Source organism: Callorhinus ursinus, unplaced genomic scaffold (genome assembly GCF_003265705.2).
Source record: "Callorhinus ursinus isolate GAN/ISIS: 27379988/994484 unplaced genomic scaffold, GSC_fseal_2.0 scaffold46, whole genome shotgun sequence".
NCBI classification, from domain to species: Eukaryota; Metazoa; Chordata; class Mammalia; order Carnivora; family Otariidae; genus Callorhinus; species Callorhinus ursinus.
Genome location: NW_027397108.1, coordinates 8,095,925 through 8,108,954, shown reverse-complemented (window position 1 = coordinate 8,108,954; position 13,030 = coordinate 8,095,925). Strand labels below are relative to the sequence as shown.

The window sequence follows — 13,030 nt, the reverse complement described above, 5'->3', positions numbered from 1 at the left end:
AGACGCACAGGGAGAGGGGGCACCCAGGACCCGCCACGGGGGAGTGGTCACCACCCTGGGCCGATGTGCGGGGAACTGCAGTGCAAGTCTGGCCCTGCCCTGTCCCTTTACCCTCACACCAGAGACTTCTTTCTCCCAACGAGGACAGAGCAAGGAGATACTGTCCCATTTTACAGGGGAGGAGACTTGCCCTAGGTCCCACAGCAGGGCTGGAGTCTGGGATTTAAACCTGTGTTTAGCTGACTCTAAAGTCCTTGCTTTTATCTGTGCTTAAAAAAAAAAAAGGCTCTCCACTCTGAAAACCTGCGGACACACCAAATGAACAGCCGCATGCGGGGAGTCCCAGCCCAGCTGGTTGCCAGCGTTCTGCTATGGGTTCAGGCCGCACCTGCCCCTCCTCCCGCCGCATCTCTTAGTGTTGCCACCTTCATGCTGCTTTAGGTAGAATGTACATACAGTGAAAGATACACAGCTTCCACTTAGTAAAATGTGTTATACCTTAGTACCATTTCATCACGTGGTCTTGGATTTTCTTTGCCTCCTCTTTACTTTCTTACTTTTCTAACAATGAGCAAGAACTGTTTTTATAAATGAGGGGAAAAATAAGATGATGACTGAAATGTTAGAGAAGTCCCTTTGGGCTGGGGGCCCCGCCCCCTCCACTCAGCTACAAGGCTTCAGGACCCCCCAGATTCACTCTGTGCTTTCCCATACAGTCCCTCCCCAGGAACCAGGTATCCTAGGACCCTGCTTGCTGCTCCCAGAATTTGGGGGAAGGCTGGGCGGCAGCCCCTCATGGCTGAGCCCCAAGTAAGCTCCCCTAAATCTGGCCTTTGTCCAGTCCTAGGGAACCCCCACACTGCCTGGTTCTGCAGAACCTCCACCCCCAAACGAAGGGCATGGGAGGGACCCTTCCCCCCAGCCAATGCGAGGCTGGGCAAGGCTGGCCTGGGGAGAAGTTGCCAGGCAACCAGCTGGCGCTCCTCCCAGGGTGCCTGTGGGTGGCCATGTTGCCTGGCAACCAGGTGGCAGCGTCCCTTGAGCCCAGCCCACACAGCTGCGCCCAGCCCTGCGGGACCCCTGGGGCCCTGGCCGTACTCCCCTAGCCTAGGACAGCTGGTGCCTCCCATCACAATGAGCATTGTTCTCTCCAGGTGAGTGGCCCTGTGCTGGCCTTGGCTGGGAGGGAAGGGGAAGCAGGGTTTGGGGGCCTGATGCACCAAGAGCGATGGGTAAAGGGTGCTCTCCCTCCCACGCCACCCCCACCTCAAGGTCAAGGGAAGCCCAGGGAAGCTTCCAGTGTCTGACCTCTGCTTCCCCAGCATTATTGTCCACAGCTCTCGGGTAGCCAAATTCAAAGGATCCATCCCCTCTTTCCCTCATTGGCTCACCTGGGAAACCTCTCTTCGTTCCTCCAAGCCCACCAGACACCGCGCCCCTGTGGCATCGTCCCTGACCGCACCCTCCCTGATCCTATCAATGCGGTCTTACAGCTTTGCCTGCCCCTTACCCATTTGTTTTGGCGCCTGGTTCCTCTGAGCTTTGCAGACTCGAGGGTGCCTCTGAACCACTGGATGTGGTTCTGTAAAAATGCAGTCCCTGTTGATAGTAACAGGGAAACCGTGTTTGCCCCGAGGGGAGGGCCTATGGGAACTCTCTGTACTTTCCTCTTAGTTTTTCTGTAAACCTAAAACTGGCCCCCCAAAAAAGTTTATTAATTTTTTAAAAACCTTCAGTGTTCAGAGAAGGGAGAGAATTTCAACAGCTCGGGGCAGAGGGCGGTGTGGAGGAGAATGGGCGGATTTTGGAGGGAGGGGGCCATTGCAGCTAGGGATGGTTGGAAAACAGACTAACTCCCCCAGGAAGAGTCCCAGGGAGGGTAAGGCTGGATTTGGAGCCAAAGCACCCTTTGCATTCCTGCCAGCCATTTGATCAGCCTTGAGGTCCAGCTGGTCTCCCAAATCTGCCTTGATAGAACCGTGAGCATTACTGGGGGAGCGGGGAGCAGGCACCTGGCTCGACAGCTACGTGGGGGGTGATGTGTAGGTGACCCCTGTGTCGCTGTCCTGACCTACCTGGATGTCCTGGCCCAGAACAGCCTCTCAGGCCCCCTCCTCCCCAGGGACAGCCGGGTGAGGGTAATGGAGAACACCGTGACCAATGCCGAGAAGTACTTTGGCCAGCTCTGCTCGCTGCTGGCTGCCTACACCCGCAGGACGGCTCGGCTGCGGGACAAGGCTGACCAGCTTGTCAAGCAGCTCACTGACTTCGCCAACACCGAGAACCCAGAGCTGCGGGCCACCATGAGGAACTTTGCCGAGGACCTGGCCAAGGTGCAGGATTACCGGCACGCCGAGGTAGGCGGGGTCGCCCAGGAGGACCAGGGTGGGGGTCTGAGGGTGGGAGCCGCCCTGCGGGGGCCGCAGCTAAAGAACACCTCTTCCAAAGGCGTCCCTGAAGGGTGGACACTCACACCATTCCCTCCCTGGGGTCGCGCCACCCTTTATGGGACTGAGAGCTTGGAGGCTCTGCGGTGTTGGACACAGGCCAGACAAGGCAGGGGCCCCGGGAAGCCAGGCCTGAGGGCTGCAGCTGTGGGCTCTGCGAGTCCCGGGCAGGAGGCACAATCCGGGGCCCAGGATCCCCAGAAATCCTGGCGGGGGAGGGCGAGGAGGCAGCAGAGTGTTAGGGAGATGACTGAAAATACACACCTGCCAACCTAGGAAAGCCCTCTGTGTGACGGCAGACCAAGATCCAACCAGCTTTTCTTTTGAATAAGCACGAAATGAGACACATTGTGGGTGATACATAGGTGCCTGCACTCAGAAACCTCACTCCCCGACAGTCGTGCAGAAACCACCCCACGCCCACCATCTCAGGACAGGTGACCAGATGGTACCGTTGGTCCCACGGGTCTCCTGAAATCCACCTGTCAGCTGGGCGGCAGCCTGTGTCAGCGAATCGCCTCTCTCCCAAGGAAAAGTAGAACTTCTCCTATCTCTGAAACCAGCAGGTCGGAGCCAGGCCCCAGAGCAAACTCCCTGGAGACCTGCCGTCCTCCATGTTTACGTTTCAAAGAGATGCCTGCCATGCCTGGCTTGTAAACCATCAAGAATCTTATTAAAAAGGTTTACATAAGTTCCAAAGGGACAGAGAAAGGGATTTACAATTGCAGGTTTTCTAAAAGAAAATGCTGTAAGGAAAGCAAGGGGAAAAGTCCCTCTTCCTTTTGACTCCTGGGAAAATTGTTATTAAGATTTGTGTTTACCCCAGCAGGGTCATAAGCCTTGACAAGGAGAAGGAAGGGGCCTGGTGGGGATTCCAGATCCCCTGGCCCATCTGGCAAGCCAAGATTTCAAGGGATCCCCCTGCCACTGGTCCTCAAGGCATCAGCCTCACCTGAGAACTTGTTAGAAATGCAGAATCTTGGGTCACGCTGAGGACGTGCTGATTCAGAACCCCTGGGGGTGGTGGCCGGCAATCAGGGTCTTAAGGGGCCCAGGGGAAAGGAATGGGGGAGCTCCTAGGTCTGGCTCAGTTAGGCACCAACTCAGGGGTGTGAGGCATCCCCCTCACAGATCCTGCTGTGCCCTTGGGGGGCCGCACAGCACGCTCAGCTCAGGCAGCTCTGAATCCCGGGCTGTATCGTGTTCCAGGTGAGTCTGTCTAGTCCCTGCAGCAAGGCCGTAAGGCAGTCTGGAAAACCAGAATTGCAGTGACTCCCAGTGAACTGTCATGACACCCTCGGTGGGCACAGTTGTCATAGCCATTTGATGGGAGAGTAACAAGGCTCGTGAGGTGAAATGTATCGCCCCAGCCTTTGGGAGGCAGAGCCCTGAGCAGAGGCGGGGGCTCACAACCCTCTACGGGGCAAGGGAGGGTGGCCTTGTGTTTGCGCAACCCCCACGGGCTCCTGTCATGCAGCACGTGGCACTCTCTAAATGTAGGCCGGAGGCCCCACAGGCTCCACACACCTCCCTGGTCCTGTCTGCTCTGACTCTCTGTGTGTCCATGCTCCCCCAGGTCGAGAGGCTGGAGACCAAGGTTGTCAGCCCCCTGAAACTGTACGGGGCGCACATCAAGCAGACACGGGTGAGCAGGGGGCACTGCCCGACAGGGTCTGGCCCACCCGGACATCCAGGAAACAGCCCTCCTCTGTCCTCTAGGCCGAGATCAAGAAATTCAAACAAGTCCAGAAGAACGAGATCAAACAACTGGAAAAGCTGGAGAAACTGAGGCAGAAGTCCCCTTTAGACAGGCAAATGATCGTATCCTTCCCCGGAGGTCGGGCCTGAGGCTGCTGGGCCGGGGCAGCCATTTCTCACAGCGGTCCTCTGGGTCGGGGCTGCGGGTCAACCTGGCTCCTTAACAGCACCTTTCTCAGTCCCAGGTGAGTGCCCCAGGGCTGTGTGGGAAGGCAGGGTCTCATGCAGGTGACGAACGACCTCACGAAACAGCCAGGTGAGCTTTTACCTGGGCAGCTGTGTGCAGAGCCTGGCGCTCAGGATGCAGGTCAAAGGTGCAGGGCAAGCAGTGGGCTGGGGGCTCTAGAGACCTGGGTCCTGTCCCCTCGTTCACACCGTTCAGTAAGCCAGCAGGTCACCCCGCTCCGTGCCCCCACCTCCTTATCAGGGCTACTTACCAATGCTCACTAGATGTGGGCACCTCTAGCCTCATGCCCATTGTCTAGATGGGGAAACCAAGACCAAGAAAGGGGAGCTGCCCAAGGGCACACAAGGGAGGCCAGGGGCGAACCTGGAACTCCACTCTGAGGGTGTCTGACTCTAAAATCCAGGTTCTTCATGTGCCTGGCGAGGAGTCGGGTCAGATGAATTACTTAATTACCTACAAACGTTCCACATGCAGGAATTAATTATTATTGAAAGTGGAGCACCTATTATAATAGCTCAGCAGGTGCCCACAGTTTAATTCCTACAACAACCCTGCAAAGCAGGTGTTCTTACTACCCCCTGCTTATAGGCAAAAGGAACTGAGGCTCAGAGAGGTTTAGTGATTTGCCCAGGGTCACACAGCTAGGAAGCAGGTCCATCCAAGCAGTGCCTGGTCCTTTCACCATGGTCCTACTTGGTCTTTCCTTCGATGACCAAATTGGCAAGAGATGTCCATGAAGCAGGAGAGAGGACCCAAAAGAAGAATGGAAAAGACCCAGAATAGTGTCTAAAGGCCAGAACCACCCCATGACACTTCTACCCCTGGAGCCAGGCAGAGACCAGTGTGCAGAGGGCCTCAGCGGATGCCAGCCGCACCACCCACCAGCTGGAGGAGGTGATCAACACCTTCCAGAAGCAGAAGCTGAAGGACCTACAGGTAGGTGGGGTTGGCCCGGTGTTAGAAGTACTCTGGCCTCACGTATGAGTGTTTTCATACGTGTGTGTATGTGAGTGTGCACGCATGTGTGTGCATGGTATATGTGTGAGCACATATGTGTGTACATGAGCAGGTGTGTCCTGGGCTCCCAGGACAGTTCATCTTGGCCTAATCCAGGCTGCAGGGGGAAGGCCCTGCCTCCAAGCACCCAGGTCCCGCTCCCCACCAGGAGAATTTGGCAGACTTTGTCCCCCACCAAGTCCCCCGCTTTCCGCACAAGGACCCACAGCATTTGTTCTAACCTCCTCCTCTCTTTGCCCTTCACTGAGCAAGCCATGTTTAGGTCAGCAGGGGGTTATAGGTGCTGCCTCCCTCCACACCCCCGCCCCCTGCGGCGCACCCAGGATCCCGGGCCCAGAGCCCCAGCTGGTCACAGAGACCCCTGCACTCACTCTCGACACCCGCGCCCCACTCCCAGTTGCAGCCCCAGGGGTCTCACAAAAGGCGGCTGCAATTCATCACTCCTGGGTTCAATGCCCTCCCATGACTTCTCTTACTCTAAGGATAAAGGTAGAAATCCTCCCCTTCCTCTGGAAGCCCCAGCCCAGCCTTATCTTGGAGGCATCAGTGAAGCTCGGGTGCACCGAACCCTGAGGCACACCTCAGTCCCTTTGCACAGGCTGTGCCCTCACTCTGCATCAAGTTAACACCTTCTCATCTTCAGGGAAACTCACCCAGACCCCCAGGCCAGGCCAGCCCTGATGGTAATTCACTACTCTGCTCCCTCTTGGTGCAGTTATCCCAAGGGGATGAGTTAATCGTATCTTTAATTCACTCATTAATCCAACAAATATAGAACACATACCTACGATGTGCCAGGCGCTGTGCCTGGAGCTGGGACATCACAGCCAGAAAGAAGAGCAAGGCCCCTGTCCTCATGGAGTTGACACCTTGGGGAAAGACCCATGACGCATGCAAATCATGACGGAGTGAAGAGTGTTGGTGGGGGGCACCTTGCTGTTCCATGCCTTCCCCCCACACTGCATGTCCGTGCCACAGGGCATGAACACACGGGGCACGATGTGGCACCTGCCTGCCGTGTCCCTGCTGGGTCCCTGCACTGGGTCCAGGGCCTGGCACTTTGCAGTACTCAGTCAATATTTGGGAAATGAATGCACAAGGAGAGAACCCGTGGTGATGAGTGCTCAAGCATCTATGTTGCAGGCAGGACCTAAAACTACCAGCAGGCCATTATTAAGCACCTGATGTTTATGAGGCCTGAAAGCAGGGCTCTGTGGAGTGCCAGCAAGAGTTTGGGATGAGATTCTTGGCTTCCAGTTAGGGACCAACAGATGAATGCAGTTTAAAATAGGCATCCTTTAAACTTTGGGGATTTAGTTTGTAAGAGGCACTTATCCAAGCCATCCCCGAGAGAGCCCTCCCAGTTCTGAAAGAGCGGAAACTCAGAACTGCAGGTAATGTTTATCACTGTATCAGGTCTAGGTCCCATGTCTAATAAAGTGATCATATATACAAAAGAGCTCTCTGGCTTCTGTGAAAGCATGTAAGTGATGCTTCCATACAGGGGTTCGCAGAGCTGAGCGTGCAGCAGGAATCTCCTGGGGGGCTGCTTAAAACGCAGATCCGCCAGCGATGAGTCCACCCACGAGTCCCATTCCATGGAGCTGGGTGGGACTGGAGAACGTGCATTCCTGACAAACTCCCAGGTAGGGCTGGGGCTGATTTGCGGAGCCCAGACAGAACTGCTGTGCTAATAGATTCTCGTAGGGCTTTGTAAGCTCGGGCCACCCTTTGTCCCTGCTGTGCAGATGAAGGCGCTGGGGCTCAGGGAGGATTGGTCATGTCCTCGGGCCATATGCCAGCGAGTGGCAGGAGAAGGCCTGGGCCCTGCCGCTTGATCTGCAGAGGTGCCCATGAGGCCAGCCTCCCAGGGGAGGCCAGGGAGGAGCCAGGAGGCAGGTGTTGCCATCCGTCTTGGCCCCTCTCCCCTCTCCTCTCCTACGCTGGCTTGGGGACTTCCTCTGAGCCCGCCTCCTTCACCAGGGACTTCCAGTGTTTGTGTGAAGTGGGGTGTTTCCAAACTGCAAGCTCCCCCCACCCCAGCACTAAGCCTGTGTCCTGCCGGGGCCCAAAGCAAAGTGGGAGCCTCAGTGAAGGCCTGGCACGCAGCGGGGGCCCTCCCTGGGGCCGGGCGTGCAGGAGGAGCTCTGTAAGAGCTCACTGAGCTGAGCAGAACCATCTGATCAAGAGAAGCCAACACTACGTTTCGACAAACTGGCTCGTCAGGTGGTGAGATCCACTCATAGCCCACGGGGGACAGAGGCTGGAGGTCTTGTAGCCATCCCCCTGAAACACCTGCCCTCAGAGTGAGAGAAGCAAAGCCTGTGCAGATGAGCCCAGGTGACAGAGCAAAGCAAAGGACGTCCCTCAGAAAGCCTTCACCAAGAAACAAGCCCTCTGCGTTTCCAGAACAATTGCCGCGCAAGGCAGCTTTTGAATGGGAATGTATTGTCTGTTTAAACAAAATAAAAGTAACACGGGCCTAGGACCTGTCCCCATAAGAACAGCTAACACCCTCCAGCCCTCCAGGCCCATTTGTCCATATTCACAATGACCCCAGGACTCCCCTTGTGACAGTGTTGCTTATGTAATTCGGGCTTCTCTCCCCATAGAAAATTTTTTCAGACTTTGTCACCATCGAGATGGTCTTCCATGCCAAAGCGGTGGAGGTATATTCCAGCGCCTTCCAGATCCTGGAGAGCTATGACCTGGAGAGAGATCTGGAGGTATACCCCTCAAATGCCCCATTTTCTACTTGATGGTGTGGGGCTCAATTTGAGTTTAGGTATCTTGATAGAAGCCATTTTTATTGGCAACATTTTGCAATTGTTAGAATTTTGAAGACTCGTTCTGATGAATTCTTTTAAATATCTGTCCCTGGCTACCAAAACTAGAGGTGGGGGATTTTCCCAAGTCTATCATTCTGGAATATCAACCTGTTCAGCATCACTCAGGTGTTTAAAAACAAACAGATGCGTCAACATTGACAAAAGGCATTCCAGGCCGATGCTTGCCACAGATTAGATGCAGACCAAGTGGTTATATCATCCCCACCTCATCTGATGAATATCAAGCACGAGCTGATGTATCTGTAACACGCTGCGCCAGTGCCCTCAAACAGCTGTCACTCGCTGTGATTATCTTCTGTGGTTCTGGGGTGGGTGGGCTCAGCTGGATGCTCTTATGTGGGTCTTTCCTGGGTTTTCAGTCCGTTGGTAGCTGGGGCTGGGGTCACGTTAAAGGCTCCCTCCCCCATATCTGATAGATGATGGCTGTTATCTGGATACAGGACAGGCTTCTTGGTTTGCAGTGTTCGGTGCAAAGTGAAAATGTGGGCCCTTCGTTCAATGATTATAAAGAATTTCAAGAGAGTGACAGCAGAGTATTAGACCAAACACAGGGCGCTTCTGAGCTCGCGAGGTCCTGGGTCACTTACTGCAGGAGCTGCACACCCACACAGGCCCGCCTGCCTGGGTCCGCAGGGGTCTGTAGCCCGAATGCCTGCCTCCCCGAGGCCTCTCCAGCTGGTGTGGGCTTCCTCATAGCATGACAGCTGGTCTGCAGCGAGCATCCTGGGGCGCCTGGGTGGCTCAGTGGGTTAAGTGTCTGACTTGATTTCAGCTCAGGGCATGATCTCAGGGTCGTGAGATCGAGCCCCGCGTCCGGCTCTGTACTGGGCGTGGAGCCTGCTTCAGATTCTCTCTCTCCCTCTGCCCCTCCCCGACCTCTAAAAAAATTTTAAAAAAGAAAAAAATAAAGCATGCATCCCATGACAGAGACAGGTAGAAAATGTACCATCTCTTATGACCTAGCCTTAGAGGTAACTTTTGCTTCTGCCACAGTCTATGCTTTAGAAGTGAGTCAGTCACTAAGGACATATTCAAGGGGAGGAGAATTCTATTCCAGCTTCTGATGGGCAAAGTGTCAAGGAATTTGTGGGTAAGCTTTAAAACCCCCACATGAGGTTAAATGCAGACCAAACAGGCTCTGGTGTGTTCACTCATCTCTACAATATTATTATTTTTTTTTTAAATATTTTTATTTATTTGACAGAGAGAGAGAGAGATTGAGAGAATGAGTAGGGAGAGAGGCAGAGGGAGAAGGAGACTCCCCGCGGAGCAGGGAGCCCGATGTGGGGCTCAACCCCAGGACCCCGGGAGCATGACCTGAGCTGGAGGCAGACGCTTCACCGACTGAGCCCCCCAGGCGTCCCCCTCATCTCTACAATATTCTTTTAGGGGCAAGAGCAATCTCTAAGTTTTCTGTGTGACTACGGACGTGTTCCCTAGACTCTCTGGGCCTGTTTCCCCCTCTATAACATGGGATGATGACGCCCACTTACGGGCTACCATAGATTACCTGGAGGACCACACAGGAAGCTCCCAGACAGGACCCAGTCCAGGTGGGGGTTCCGGTAGTACCAGCTGGGCATTACCTTCTTCCCCTTCCCCCGACCCCTCCCCCTGCCCCTTCCTTCGTCTCCTGATTGGAAACAATCCAACCTGGTCTCTCCTGGGCAGGATTTTAGAGCCAAGATGCACGGGGTTTGTGGACATTACAATGCTCGGCCACTCAAGGATACCATGCCTTCCCCAGCTGTCTCGTGGGCTCTTACTGGCCAGGTGAGCACTGGGGGTGGGAGGGTGAATCCTGTGATGAGGGAGAGGCCATCTGAGGACAGGGATTTGCATGAGGTCCCGAGGAGGAGGCACTGCTTGGAGAGTGTGTAGACCTGCCCTAGGGTCTGACCTGGACTGGCCCGGAAGGGAAACGAGTAACAGGCTCATCACCAGGCAGGTGCAGCCACCGTGTGTCCTGAGCGCCCCCTAGAGGCATCCTGAAGTGTGTCCACTTGAGAAGCAAGGGCTCTCTGGACAGGTCACTCCTGTTTCCCAGCCCTTGGGTCCATGGGTTTCAGAAGTCCAAATTTCTCAGACTTTTGAAAAGTCAGATGGTACACAGACTCCATGTTCTCCTACAAGCTCAGCAAAGCACATTTCTATTTCTGCAGGAAGACCTCTGATGGCTCAACCCAGTAAAGACAAAGACTCTAAGCAGCCTCGTGCCAATCAGGGGAGGTTTAGTCACTCAGCGAGTCGGGGTCCAGGGGGAGCCTCGCCCCATAGTGGAGGGGGCAGGCTTCCTGAATAATTCTCTCTACAGGCAGTGAAGCAAGTACGGCCCCCACCCAGCCCACCTGGGTCCACACTCACTGCTCCCAAGCTGTGTGACCTCAGGAAAGTGCCTTAACCTTTCTGGGCCCCCGATTCCTCCCCTGCAAAGTAGGGCTAATAACAGGGCCCCCCTCATAGGGTTGTGGTGAGTACCAGGTGAACAAATCTACAGGAAGCTCTTAGAAAGTGCTCGATACTTGTCGCTGCCCTTAATATTACTGATATTGTGCTGATGACCGTGACCATTCAGAGCACTCAGGCCACCATACGGAGCCAGAGGAGAGACGAGGAGGAGGACAGCACGGAGCACTCTGCCGAGGAGGACCCCGTGCAGGACCTCAGGGGACAGGGGCAGGCACCCCAGCAATAGGACCAGAGCTCCCCAGCTGGAAAGATGGGGGCTGACCGCAGATGCTCTGGGCTGGGGGCACAGCCCCCCGGGCGAGTCTCGTGTCCTCTGAGCCTCTGTTTCTTCATCTGTGCAACACGGGCAATCTCGCTCACCTGACAGGTCACTCTGAGGATCCACAGGCTTAGCATGGTGCCTGGTACACCACAGGTGCTCAATAAATGCAGGGTGCATCTTAACCTGAATCGTGCTGGGTCTCACTTCCCACCTTATGACCTGCGGACTCGGCTGTTTACACCCTCGCTGGTGTTGAGAACAGGGTGGCTTCGTCTCCCAGGGCTGCTGTAACAAAGCACCGCGAACTGGAGTTCACTCTCTCACAGCTCCGGGGGCCTGACGTCTGAGATCAAGATGTGGGCAGGGTGGGCTGCTGCTGAGGCCGTGGGGGAGAATGTGCTCCAGGCCTCCCCCCCAGCCTTCGGAGCCTGCCGGCCATCTTTGGCATCCTTTGGCTTTAGAGACACGGCACCCTGATCTGTGTCTTCACCCTCCCATGGCATTCTCCCCGTGTGTCTGTGTCCAAATTCCCTCTTTTTATAAAGACACCAGTCCTATGGCAGTAGTAGGCCCCGTGTGACCTCATCCTAACTAATTATACCCACAAAGACTCTATTTCCAAATAAGGCCACATTGTGAGGCCCTGGGAGTTATGATTTCAACATAGAAGTTTTGGGGGGACCTGAGTCACCCCTAACAAGAAGGTGAGGGAAGGAGGTGAGAACCATGATTTTCTTATCAACAAAGTTAGGGAACTCAAAGCCTTCATAGGATCATTGCAGGATTAACATCCTTACCACAATGACGTTTATTATCCCAAATCCAGCTCTATGGCACCTCCTCAGGGAAGCCCACCCTGATTCTACCAGGAAGAACACTCATTCCAAAAATAACTAAAACATTCTCTATTTTCTATATAGTAATTTGTCAAACAACAAATAGATTACATCTTACATGTAGTCACGCTTTATACTATACATTGGATCTCATGCCTTTATGTGCATATGTATGTGCACACACGCACATACACACAAATGTACATCTTCTTCAATCTCAGCTGTGTCCCAACCCCACTAACAGTTTCTACAGAAAAATGGCCTTGCTTATTCACCTGGTGGGCATGGAGCCCAGTGGCGCCTGGCACACAGTAGGTGCTTGTCCCTTCCTGCTCTGACCCCAGTGGCCCCAACGGACCAATGGTTCCGAATTCCAGGGCTGGACTCAGGCAGAGCCTTCCTCGACACCATCTCTGTGGATGGCCCCTTGGGAAGCGGCAGAAAAATTCAGAGCTTCTCTCTTTTGGGGGAGCAGGAGCATTTCTGGCACTGGGGTGGCAGGGCCCTGAGGGCCACTGCAGACAGCGCTCAGACGGTTCAAGGGGAAACCCTACTCAGGGCCGTCCAGGAGCCCTAAGGCACGTCCTTCGTAATTTAGCCACGGAGGGGAAAAGCTGCCCTCTGCAAACTGCCAGACCCTGCCAAGGATGCAGCAGTCGGTGCTCCTGGACTGGAGGAATCCATTCCGGCAGCGTCTACACTGCCCACTCTCACTCCGTGTGGCCCCGATCAAAGTCCAAGGCGGCTTCAAGAAACACAACACACAACCCAAACGCGGGTGCAGCCCGAGGAGCCCCAACAGCCCAAGCAGAGAGGGAAGACCAGCAAGCTGGAGGGAGGCCTCCCGCTCCCAGCGCCAAACCAGAGCAGCGCAGCTCCGCGGGGCAGGACGAGGCCCCCCGGGGGCCAGCCAAGCGCCCACCAAGCACGGAGCCACGCCTGTCAGCCCGTCGCCAAAGCCACGCGGGACACGAGCTCCGGCCACCGACCAACGAGCCCCCCCCCCCGGTGCCGCATCCAGCCCTTCCCACCGCGTCCTCCCGAGACTCGCCTCTCAGCCGACGGCGGCTCCCCTCCTCCCCTCCTCCCGCGTCCTCCCCTCCTTCACCCGCGTCCTTCCCTGCTCCTCCCGCGTCCTCCCCTCCTCACCTCCTCCTTCCGCATCCCTTCCTCCTCGGCGTCCTCATCGCCTCCTGTCAGCGGGC

At 55.4% G+C, this 13,030-nt stretch overlaps 1 protein-coding gene across 1 annotated transcript; it reads left to right on the top strand.

The window, feature by feature from the left end:
* The first annotated feature begins 1,043 nt into the window (after positions 1-1,043).
* On the top strand, positions 1,044-11,088 carry CIBAR2 (CBY1 interacting BAR domain containing 2). Its single transcript, XM_073882348.1, has 9 exons — positions 1,044-1,154; positions 2,123-2,357; positions 4,024-4,092; positions 4,167-4,268; positions 5,004-5,005; positions 5,220-5,328; positions 8,022-8,135; positions 9,930-10,031; positions 10,834-11,088. The coding sequence occupies exons 1-9, from the start codon at positions 1,135-1,137 to the stop codon at positions 10,951-10,953; spliced, it is 873 nt and encodes a 290-aa protein (XP_073738449.1). The 5' UTR covers positions 1,044-1,134; the 3' UTR covers positions 10,954-11,088.
* Positions 11,089-13,030: the final 1,942 nt, after the last annotated feature.

Bases quoted from the DNA above. Each gene is read 5' to 3' on its own strand.
- CIBAR2 (XM_073882348.1), top strand. From the start codon at position 1,135: ATGAGCATTGTTCTCTCCAG. The intron at 2,358-4,023 runs GTAGGCGGGGTC...ATGCTCCCCCAG, and splicing joins AGGATTACCGGCACGCCGAG to GTCGAGAGGCTGGAGACCAA. The intron at 5,329-8,021 runs GTAGGTGGGGTT...CTCTCCCCATAG, and splicing joins AGAAGCTGAAGGACCTACAG to AAAATTTTTTCAGACTTTGT.